At 46.1% G+C, this 12,504-nt stretch overlaps 1 protein-coding gene across 7 annotated transcripts in view; it reads left to right on the forward strand.

Annotated features, from left to right (window-relative positions):
* LOC141091343 (17-beta-hydroxysteroid dehydrogenase type 6-like) overlaps positions 1–12,504 on the forward strand; it is a 265,988-nt gene that overhangs the window by 78,127 nt on the left and 175,357 nt on the right. Inside the window, exon 1 of one of the 7 annotated variants that reach the window (XM_073576879.1) lies at positions 3,829–3,961. The exons of 4 other annotated variants lie outside the window; for them this stretch is intronic. In XM_073576879.1, the coding sequence (XP_073432980.1) occupies positions 3,905–3,961 (57 nt within the window). In that variant the 5' untranslated portion in view covers positions 3,829–3,904. Of the gene's footprint in view, positions 1–3,828; positions 3,962–12,504 lie in introns of those variants that run through there. 2 more of the 7 variants (XM_073576877.1, XM_073576878.1) reach the window with 2 other exon arrangements.

The following is a 12,504-nucleotide window of genomic DNA, read 5'->3' on the forward strand; positions in this document are numbered from 1 at the left end:
TGGATAATGCTTCCAGTCACTTTGCTACCACCAGTCACTTTGCCACCAGCACCCTGTCTTCCACACGGTCAAGTCTGAGTAGCCGTGGGTCTGGACCGCATATTCCTCACCCTGATCCTCCTTCCTCCCACCATGCCGATTTCCTGTAGACAACTGATCCCACAGAGCTGTTCACTTTACCATTTAAAGATTCAGGCCTCTTGCATGGTACACTTGAAGTGGGGCAAGATGATATTGCATGTAGTACTGCCCAAATATTTAAATAGCCACGGTCACATGAAGGCGACGGTGGAAACGTGTCACAAGAGGTGGACGATGATGAAACACAATTGCCAGAAAATCAGGAAGAGGACCAGAGTGCGGAAGTGGAAGATGAGGTGGTGGATGATATTATTATTATTAGTCATTTTTATAGCGCCATATATTACATGGTGCCTTACATGTGACAAAGGGGCAGACATAGACAAGCACACTAAACATGAGCAATACAAGGCACATGCAAGTGCAGAAGGAGAGTGGACCCTTCCTGCTCACAGTCTACAGGGGATGGGTATGGATACACTAGGAGAGGGTAGAACTCGTCATGCGGTTCAGTAGACTGAGGATCGCTGCAGGTTGTAGGCTTGTCGGAAGAGATTATTCTTCAGGTTCATTTTGTATGTGTCCATGGTAGACGGTAGTCTGGTCTTATGTGTTGGGGTAGAGAGTTACAGAGTATGGGCGAAGTACTTGGGAAGTCTTGTAATAGGTTGGGGGAAGAAGAGATAAGAGGGGAGTAGAGAAGATGATGTTGAGAGGATCGAAGGTTGCGTGTAGGTAAGTCCAGGGAGACCATGTCACAGATTTATGTATGAGACAGGTTGTGAATGGCTCTGTGTGCTTTGCTGCCATGTGCCAAATCATGCTAGTGGTGGTCAGGCTAGTAGTTTTACTACCTCTGCTGATGCGGGCATGGCAATAGCTGCAAATGGCCTGTTTAGGGTTATCAGGGTTTTATAGTCCTTAAAAAATAACGACTAGTGAAGATCTAACACTTTGAATGGCAACTTCCGGCCTGTTGGTGTGACGGGGAAAGGATGCACGCCTTCTGTCTGCGGCCACCACACTGCTTCTTCCTGCTTGTTGGGGTGATATGCCTCCTTCCCCATGTGTGCTGCTTTGCTTGCTCTGCATGTCCACCTGCCAGGTTCGGTCAGTCACTATGTCATCCACCACCTCGTCTTCCACATCCACATCCTGCTCCTCCTCCTGACTTTCCGGCAAATGTGTCTCATCATCATCCACCTCAGGTGACCGTGGCTGCTCAAAGATCTGTGAATCACTACATGGAATATCATTTTGCCCCGCTTCAAGTGGAGCAGGCGAGAGGCACGAATCTACAAATGGATGACTGAACAGCACTTCTGAGTGTCCGAGTGTGGCATCAGTTGTCTCAGGGCACTCGGCATGGTGGAAAGAAGGAGGGGCAGGGTGAGTAATATCCGGTCCACACTCATGGCTACTCAGACTTGACCGTGTGGAAGACATGGTGGTGTTGGTGACTTAGTGACTTGAAGCATTATCCGCTATCCAACCAACAACCATTTCACACTGCTCTTCAATAGTGTTGTGGTGCGGACCCTTGGAAACTGGGACAGGAATTTAGATCACGAAGATGTGGGTCTTTGCTGTGGCCCACTGTAAGCTTTGCCACCGCCTTGTCCTCTGCATGCATCATCAGCATCATTTCTACTTCCCCATCCCTCGCCCCTTAATAGAATCATAGAATCGTAGAGTTGGAAGGGACCTCCTGGGCCATCTGGTCCAACCCCCTGCTCAAAGCAGGATTCGCTAAATCATCCCAGTCAGATGTCTGTCCAGCCTCTGTTTGAAGACTTCCATTGAAGGAGAACTCACCACTTCTCGTGGCAGCCTGTTCCACTCATTGATCACTCTAACTGTCAAAAAGTTTTTTCTAATATCTAATCTGTGTCTCCTCCCATTCAGCTTCATCCCATTGCTTCTAGTCTTTCCTTGTGCAAATGAGAATAAAGTTGATCCTTCTACAATGTGACAGCCCTTTAGATATTTGTAGACAGCTATTAAGTCTCCTCTCAGTCTTCTCTTTTGCAAACTAAACATTCCCAAATCCTGCAACCTTTCCTCATAAGACAGGGTTTGCAGACCGGTCACCATTCTGGTCGCTCTTTTCTGAACTTGCTCCAGTTTGTTGATGTCTTTTTTAAAATGTGGTGCCCAAAACTGGACACAATATTCCAGATGAGGTCTGACCAAAGAGGAGTAGAGGGAAATAATGACTTCACGTGATCTAGACTGTATGCTTCTGTTAATACATCCTAGAATTGCATTTGCCTTTTTTGCTGCTGCATCACACTGTTGACTCATATTCAGTCTGTGATCTATTAGTATACCCAAGTCTTTTTCACATGTGCTGTCACTTAGCCCTATTCCTCCCATTCTATATATGCTTTTTTCATTTTTATTGCCCAGATGTAGTACTTTGCATTTCTCCCTGTTAAAAACCATTCTGTTAGTTACTGCCCACTTCTCCAGTTTATTTAAATCTTTTTGAATCCTCTCTCTCTCTTCTCTAGTATTAGCTATCCCTCCTAGCTTTGTGTCATCAGCAAATTTAATCAGTTTACCCTCAATTCCTTCATCTAAATCGTTGATAAAGATGTTGAACAATACAGGGCCCAGGACAGAGCCCTGTGGTACCCCACTTGAGACATTCTTCCAACTGGATGTGCAGCCATTTACGACCACTCTTTGGGTCCGATCACTAAGCCAGCTATGAATCCACCTAACAGTTGCCTTGTCCATTCCATACTTAGTCATTTTCTCAATAAGGATTGTATGAGAGACTTTGTCAAATGCTTTGCTGAAGTCAAGATATACTATATCTACAGCATTTCCTTGATCCACCCAATCAGTGATACCGTCATAGAAGGAAATTAAGTTAGTCTGACATGACTTATTAGTTACAAACCCATGCTGACTCTGTTTGATCACTTCATTCTTATCCAGGTATTGACTTAAATGTTGTTTAATAATTTGTTCAAAGATCTTTCCTGGTATAGAAGTCAGACTCACTGGCCTATAGTTGCCTGGGTCCACCTTCTTCCCCTTTTTGAAGATAGGAACAACATTTGCTCTTCTCCAGTCTTCTGGCACTTCTCCTGTTCTCCAAGAATTTTCAAAGATTATGGAGAGTGGTTCAGAAATTTCTTCTGCTATCTCCTTCAGTACTCTGGGGTGTAATTCATCTGGACCTGGAGACTTGAATTCATTTAGGTTAGCTAAGTGTTTCCTCACTATCTTTCTGTTTATAGATATCCTGGATTCTTCTATTCCCTCAATAGGACAGTGAATAACAGTTGGTGTTACATTTCCTTTCTGAGAGAAAACAGATGCAAAATAGGAATTTAAAAGTTCAGCCTTCTCAACATCCTGTCTTACCATTTCATCATTTTCATCCTGTAAAAATCCTATAGCATCTTTGACTTTTCTTTTACTTTTGACATATCCCCAAAATCCTTTATTATTGCTTTTGACATCTCTTGCAAGCCTCAATTCATTTTCAGCTTTAGATAATCTGATTTGTGCCCTGCAGATTCTGCAGACAGCATTATATTCTTCTTTAGATATGCCTCCCTCTTTCCATTTTATAAACATTTTTTTCTTCCTTTTTAGCATGTGCTTAAGTTCTGTGTTCACCCATCCTGGTTTCCTTAAATGCTTCCTATTCTTCCCTCTTTTCGGAATTGTTAACAACTGTGCTTTGAGAATTTCATTTTTCAAGATTTCCCATCCTTCCTGGACATTTTTGTCTTTAAGGATATCCAGCCATTGGATCCCTCCAATTCTCTTTCTGAGAATTGCCTTGCCCATTTTAAATGGAGTAATGAAAGAGGTAAAAAGCTGCCTACAAATGGATGTCTTTGGAGAACAATTGAATGTGGTAAGTACTGTAGTTCTGCAAAGCGAAGATTTTTCGACCACAGATACACCAGGCCTCTGCCTGAGATAACAGACTGTATTTCTTATTAATTTATATTTTTTGGGGATACAAAAGACTGCTAGATATAGCAGTGACAGGCAGGCAAAAAATCAAACAGCCGTAAACTGGCCAAAGTTTGAGCATGCACAGATTGGCCGTCCTCACGACAACAGCAACACACGACAGTAGTTTTACACTCTCCGCACACAGGCCCGGGGTACCCTTGCTTACTCCTTACTTCCGTGTGACGACCCTCGCGGCTCTTTCGCTACAGCTGCCCTAGGCCTACCACTGCAGCGCTTCACCTGCCCGAGTCCGTCCGACTTGTGGTACGCCCAGGCTGTCTCCATCTGTGGCTTCTATCGTCGGGGCCACCCCCCTTGACTGTCTCAGATGCCAGTCCCCCTCCGGAGCTCCTCCTCTGTCTTTCCTCCTCAGCAGATCTTCCTGTCTCCTGCACTCCCCTGGACTGAATGCTTCTCGAACTCTCTCTCTTTTATCCCCCTAGAGTTCTGGTAACCCCGCCCCCATGACTATGCAGTTTCTTTAGCCAATGGCTGGTGTTCAGTCCTGTTCTCACAGCTTTCCACTGCCCTCTTGCGGTCAAACTCCAATATTACACCAACCGTCTCTATCTCCAACTGTTTCCCATCTATCACTAGAACAGTCTATCCAAACCACACTACACCTTACCCTCTCTCCACAGACAGGTCCATGTGTCAGCCCACTTCCCCTACACTCTCCCTTCCTTTGACCTTTGTCATCCTCAACAATCTTGTTCCCTCTCGTTGACGCTCTGAAGCTTTCCCACTTTCATTTGTCGGACCGGTTGTTGAGCTAGGCCCATGATACGCGGGGGCCGAACCGAACCAGGAGCAATCATGCTCCGAGTAGCTTACGGCTACTCGCCAGCATGTACGCCACCATGACAATTCCTTCGTGTTGAGCAAGGACCACCCGGACTACTCTATGGGTGCGTACTTCTCACTTTTCTCACCTTCTGTTCCTTCTGTTACATTCTTCAATTTGGGAGCACAATGACCGAGGCCCTAACCTACCAGGTCTTCATCAGCGTCCTCCTGTCTGTTGTGGGGGTGTTTGTGGTACTGGGGACCTGACCTAGGGACCGTTGTCTGTTCCAATCCCATCCGTCTCTTCTGTCCCGTCAAATTAAGTAGTCATGGTCGGTATTTTTGTTCCTACTCTGAGTACCCGGGACTAGTGTTGAGCGATACAATTTGGATACCATATTGAAAAATATCGGATCGGATTGGATTGGCCGATATGAAAAAAGTATCGGGTATCGCCGATTCCGATCCCAGAAGTCCCATTCAAGTCAATGGGACAGAAATGTCGGAATTAAAAGAAACCCTTTCTTGCCTTGTACATCCTGTTTGGGGGGGGGGGAGAGTTTGGGCGGTGCGTGGGCAGACACTGTGCGTGTCTGTGTGTGCGGGCAGGCTCTGTGCGGGCCTCTTGGGGGTCTGTGCCGACTGTCGGGGGCCTGTATCGGCTGCTGGTGGTCTATACGGGCCTCTCGGGGCCTGTGCCGGCTGACGGTGGTCTGTGCCGGCTTCCAGGGGCCTGTGCCGGCTGCCGGTGGTCCGTACGGGCCTCTCGGGGGCCTGTGTCGGCTGTTGGTGGTCTGTACCTGCTGCCGGGGGCCTGTGCCAGCTGCCGGTGGTCTGTGCGGGCCTGCCGGGGGTCGTGTGTGTGCAGGCATCATCCGATGGGACTACAAGTCCCATCGGGCGATGCCTGCTACAATGACAGCGATTGACACATTAGCCAATGATGGGACAGTAGTAGTCCCATCATCCGGCTAATGTGTTGAATGTAAAAAAAAAAAAAAAAACATACTACATACATGCTCCATATATACTACATTCATACAACATACATACATGCTACATACATACTTTATATATATATATATATAGTACATTCATACAGCCTACATACATACTACATACATGCTACATATATACTACATTCATACAACATACATACATACTACATACATGCTACATATATACTACATTCATACAACATACATATATACTACATACATGCTACATATATACTACATCTTTCTGTTTCGTTGTTGAGGCTTTATTGCGCACGCGTTAAATTAGTATTGCACCTGACATGTGGCGTTGCTTATTGGATAGTGACTCCATATATACTAAATCTGGGGCTTTATTAAACCACGCCTCCTGAAGAAGCTACGGCGTAACGCGCGTAGGGGCGGCAGGCAGCGGCAGCACTCTTTGTCACTTCATGTAAGTTCTTCTCAGCACCTTAAAATTATTTGATGCTCGTTCTATATATACTTATGTAGTAAAATTTTCTTCACGCTGTGAAAACTACTCATGGCATTCTTGCCTTTACATGTACTATATAATAGCGGGCTAGCCCTTGCTCTGACATTAACAACAGTGGGCTAATCCCTGCTATTAGGTGCCGGGTTAAAGGCCCCGTCACACTAAGCGATCTCGGTAGCGAGATCGCTGCTGAGTCACAACTTTTGTGACACAACAGCGATCTCACCAGCGAGATCGCTGTGTGTGACAGCGATCAGCGAGCAGCCCCCCTGCCGGTATCGCTGATCACTGGAAGAAACCTCTGGACATTTCTTTGGTTGCTGGTCTCCCGCTGGCCAGCACGCATCGCTGCGTGTGACAGGCGGGAGACCAGCGATCAGGTGTAAAAAAATAATAAAAAAAATAAAAAATATAGTTATTCTCACCTTCCGACGTCCTGTTCAGCCATCCTGCCTCTCTCCACACTCCGGTCCCAGTGATCCTTTGCACGAATGACCGTGAGACTTTGTTATCCCTCGAGGCCGTGACATCTCGCGGTCTTTATGTAGTATGTATGTATGTTGTATGAATGTAGCATGTATGTTGTATGAATGTAGTATATATGTAACATGCATGTATGTAGTATATATGTATGTTGTATGAATGTAGTATATATAAAGTATGTATGTTGTATGAATGTAGTATATATAGCATGTATGTAGTATATATGTATGTTTAATGAATGTAGTATACACTCACTGGCCACTTTATTAGGTACACCATGCTAGTAACGGGTTGGACCCCCTTTTGCCTTCAGAACTGCCTCAATTCTTCGTGGCAGAGATTCAACAAGGTGCGGGAAGCATTCCTCAGAGATTTTGGACCATATTGACATGATGGCATCACACAGTTGGCGCAGATTTGTCGGCTGCACATCCCTGATGCGAATCTCCCGTTCCACCACATCCCAAAGATGCTCTATTGGATTGAGATCTGGTGACTGAGGAGGCCATTTGAGTACAGTGAACTCATTGTCATGTTCAAGAAACCAATCTGAGATGAATCGAGCTTTATGACATGGCGCATTATCCTGCTGAAAGTAGCCATCAGATGCCTGTTCTTAGCTGAGAGGAGTGGTACCCAGTGTGGTCTTCTGCTGCTGTAGCCCATCTGCCTCAAAGTTCGACGCACTGTGCGTTCAGAGATGCTCTTCTGCCTACCTTGGTTGTAACGGGTGGCAATTTGAGTCACTGTTGCCTTTCTATCAGCTCGAACCAGTCTGCCCATTCTCCTCTGACCTCTGGCATCAACAAGGCATTTCCGGCCACAGAACTGCCGCTCACTGGATTTTTTTTCTTTTTCGGACCATTCTCTGTAAACCCTAGAGATGGTTGTGCGTGAAAATCCCAGTAGATCAGCAGTTTCTGAAATACTCAGACCAGCCCTTCTGGCACCAACAATCATGCCACGTTCAAAGGCACTCAAATCACCTTTCTTCCCCATACTGATGCTCGGTTTGAACTGCAGGAGATTGTCTTGACCATGTCTACATGCCTAAATGCACTGAGTTGCCGCCATGTGATTGGCTGATTAGAAATTAAGTCTTAACACACAGTTGGACAGGTGTACCTAATAAAGTGGCCAGTGAGTGTATATGTAGCATGTATGTTGAATGAATGAAGTATGTATGTAGTATGTTTTTTTTTGCTTTTTTTACATTCAACACTTTAGCCGGATGATGGGACTACTACTGTCCCATCATTGGCTAATGTGTCAATCACTGTCATTGTAGCAGGCATCGCCCAATGGGACTTGTAGTCCCATCGGACGATGCCTGCACACACACAAGACCCCCGGCAGGCCCGCACAGACCACCAGCAGCCGGCACAGGCCCCCGAGAGGCCTGTACAGACCCCCCGAGAGGCCAGTACAGACCCCCGACAGTCGGCACAGACCGCACATCATGATGACATCATTTCAGCAGCCAATCACAGCCACAACAGTGGCTCATTGCATTATGGGGACTTCCGATTCCGGTATCCGATATTGAAAAAATATCGGTACTCGGTATCGGAATTCCGATACAGCGAATATCGGCCGATACCCGATACTTGCGGTATCGGAATGCTCAACACTACCCGGGACCTGTTGATCATTTTTTTTGTTTAAATAACATTTCAACATTTCAAACTTACTACACATAGTTTCAATAGACACTACTCCTACAAAATTTACCCTATCTCTTGCAATATTCTATATTAATTACCATACTATATTTAAACTACTTACTAATTCTATTACTTATATCTACCAGTACCGCAACACATATTTATCAGAACATTCTCTTTTTGTTTTCAAACTTTTCTTTAAGTAAAACATTATACTTTTCAAACTGTTAAACATATGAGGACATTAGTGCTCCCCCTTCCTTCAAGGAGTGCACTCCCTCCGGACATCCCCGCCACACCAGGAGTGGGAAGAATGTGTAAATCATCTGAGGACCTAGAACTGTCCCCTAGGCCATGCAACAGTGCATAGCAGTCCATTGTCAAGGATACTCTGGACCACCTCCTGGCGGCCGATATTTCGTCAATCAGCAGGGAACCCCACAGCCGTGGAGTCTCTGGGATGCTCGAAGTGTCTCTGGGCCCCGAGTGTCCCTGGTGCCTGGGACCCAGGAGTCCTGTTTCCTTTATGGGGGTTCATAACCCTCGGGGTATGCGATGACCGCCACTAGATAGGAGCCGCGGGGCCAGTACTCTTTGTAATAGGAGACCAGGTCTCCCTCCTGCAGAGCCCATCCATGTCTGATGGAGGCCACGTTAAGATAGATTTTGTGGCCCGTGGCGAGATTCCGGAAAAAGCCATAGCCTGTCTCAGCTGCCAGTCCCCCTCCGGAGCTCCTCCTCTGTCTTTCCTCCTCAGCAGATCTTCCTGTCTCCTGCGCTCCTCCCACTGGACTGAACGCTTCTAGAACTCTCTCTTTTATCCCCCTAGAGTTCTGGTAACCCCGCCCCCCCATGACTATGAAGTTTCTTTAGCCAATGGCTGGTGTTCAGTCCTGTTCTCACAGCTCTCCACTGCCCTCTTGCGGTCAAACTCCAATATTACACCCACCGTCTCTATCTCCAGCTGTTTCCCATTTATCACTATAAATGGTCTATCCAAACCACACTACACCTTACCCTCTCTCCACAGACAGGTCTGTGTGTCAGCCCACTTCCCCTACACTATTGCACTAGGGGAGCGTTTTTTACCTCAATTTATTAAAGTTTCATGTTTTTAAAGGGATTATATGATTGCACTTTAGACCCCACACTAACTAATAAAGCACCAATTCTGACCCTATATCGGCTGCAGCTATCCCTACTCTCTTTGATTCCCGAGGTGACTGTGACGAGCATGGCGGCGTCCGGTTTCTTATACCCCTGATGATGCTGTGCGGCCAGCCAATCACTGCACGACCACAACAAAGATGGCTGCGGCGTTTCATAGCCTAGCAGACAATCCCTGCAGCGTGATTGGGTCTCTAAGGCTGGTTTCACACTAGCGTTTTATCGCACAGCGCATCGTGCATTATCGGTCGCACGTGCAATGGTCCCCTATCTTTAAAATGGCGGGCGCAGTGTCTAGCGATTGCACACGTGGCTCAGCGTTTCAGTGCGCTACGCATTTAACAAGTGTGCGACCAGACGCGCTGGACACTACATGTTGCATTTTTTGTTCCGCCAAACCTCGCTAAAAATGCGCATGTGCACGTCAGTGCACGCAATGCACAAAAAAATAGCATTAGAGTCTATGGGGGCACTGACATGCGCAGTGTAGTGCGCATGTCAGCACTTTGCAAGCGCGCGCAATTTCAGAGTAAACAATGTCTAGACACATGTTAAATCCACCCCCTAAACAAGCAACATTGTTTTGGTGGAGGGGACATAAAAGAAGGGCTTTATAGTGCCAGATCATCACTCTCCAGACAGTGTGCAAGACAAGACAACACCCACCCAGCCAGCGAGAATCCATTATAGTTTGGAGAATACAGCATTGTAATGTGAGTATAAACCAATGTATGTTAGCCTTTTCTTTTAAAAAAAATATATAATGTACTAATGTTTTTTTTTCCCAGCATGTCTTCTGGATCAGAATACTCTCCTACCAGGCAAGAATTGGCAAAAGCAGAGCGTGAGGTGAGTATTTTGCTGCCTTTGTGTAAGTATACCTGCCTCTACAAATGGTTATTTCTGTTCTTTTTCAGACCTCAGCATCGGACCAGCAAAGTGAGCCGGAACAGCCGGAGCAATGTCCACAAGGCAAGGCAGGAAGGAGACGCACTGTAAGTATCCTTTTTTGTTTTTTTGCTATTAATGTTTTGTATTTCTGTTTTTCTGGCCTGCTTTTCTCCCCTTTTTTTTTTCATCTATATCATTCTCCACAACTATGCAAATAAAGTCCGTGGAGCCTCATTTAGGAGTCTCAAACACGGGACTAGCCAGATATTCCTCCAGGGAAAGGACCCAGCCAAGGGGTGACTCCTTTCGGAAACCACCACTACCACCATATTAAGTGGCCCTTTAAGTCAATATCCAGCTCTTTACGAGTTTACAGATATGCAGATATCCATCCACAGACAGCTGTTTCGGGGTGTTGCCCCTCATCAGTGTGGAGTAGGATTCTGGCTAGGTGGGAGCAATGCCTAGTAGACCAACATCACGAAACAATCACTGACCTCAGGGAGACCAGTCAAAGAAAACACTGCGGCAGCCGGCAAAAGCACTCAATCAGTGAAATCCTAGGTGCAATGCTCCCTGGGAAATACGAATATACAAATAAAGTCCGTGGAGACTCATTTAAGAGTCTCAAACACGGGACTAGCCAGATCTTCTTCCAGGGAAAGGACCCAACTACAAAGATTCTAAATGTATTTCTTTTCTAGGTTCCACAACGGGATGAAGACATGTATCTCGACAATGAGCAAATCATCAGCCTTGTCCAGGAGCGTGTCCCGTTGTGGGACAGCTGTGACCAGCAGGGCAAAGACATTGTGGTGACCCGGCAGCTCTGGAATGAAGTGGCCGCAGCGTTGATGGAGGGCTGGGACAGTGCCTCTGCAACTGTCAAAAAGGCGTTCAGTAAGTATTTCTCTGTTGTGCGATGCTGCATTGACTCTTGTTCCTGATGATACATGTGTGTTTATTGAAAGATATATACTTGCAGTAAACACACAAGTGTCCTCAGGTTCAATAGTGTACGCATTGTGTATTGTCATGCTGTATATTTCATGCTTCACTCTTGTTCCTGAGGATACATGTGTATTTATTGCAAGATATATACTTGCAGTAAACACACAAGTGTCCTCAGGTTCAATAGTGTACACATTGTGTATTGTCATGCTGTATATTTCATGCTTCACTCTTGTTCCTGAGGATACATGTGTGTTTATTGCAATATATACTGTATATACTTGCAGTAAACACACAAGTGTCCTCAGGTCCAACAGTGAATGCATTGTGTATTCAATTTGTTGGGATGCCGCCTTGACTGTTTGTCAAGTTCACTCTAGTGTGTGCTGATACAGATGTTACCATCTGTGCATTGTATAATATAATTTTCTTTTTCTTTGACATTTTCTCAACAGTGGACAAAGTCCGCACACGTTGGTGCTCGATGAAGGACTGCTTCAACACTGATGTTCGTGCTGAGGGACAGGTTCGCAGTGACTCAGCGGCAAGGAGAAGAACCAAGTACCGCTATCATCGCGCGTTGGAATTCTTATGACCAGTCCTTGCCACCAGAGCGCAAGTTTTTTTTTTTGTTTGTTTTATTGAACCTAATCGTTCATTTTCTATTCCACAGCTGATCCGTCTTGAAAATGCTTGATACTAATGTTTAGCTTTTGTTTCCACAGCACCTGGAGCAGCACCCTGCAACCTGTCCCGGGAGCGGTTCTTCATTGATCGACCTCGGACCCGTCCCAGTCATCTGACAGCCAGGAAGCAAGTTGCAGGTCAACAACACAGACAGCTGGTGACCAGGAAGCTGGTCAATCAGGTGTTCCCCTGTCCCAGGTCTCTGCCACTGGTTATGTGGGCACTACCCGCCAGCGGCAGAGGGCCTTGGACAGGCCTGTCTTGCCCGAGTTCATGCACTTGAGCGAGGCCTTTCATGCCAGCCTCAAGACGCTGTCCAAAAGAGTGGAAAGTGGAT

This window comes from Dendrobates tinctorius, unplaced genomic scaffold (genome assembly GCF_039654945.1).
Source record: "Dendrobates tinctorius isolate UK_male_01 unplaced genomic scaffold, ASM3965494v1 ptg000051l, whole genome shotgun sequence".
Lineage (NCBI taxonomy): Eukaryota > Metazoa > Chordata > Amphibia > Anura > Dendrobatidae > Dendrobates > Dendrobates tinctorius.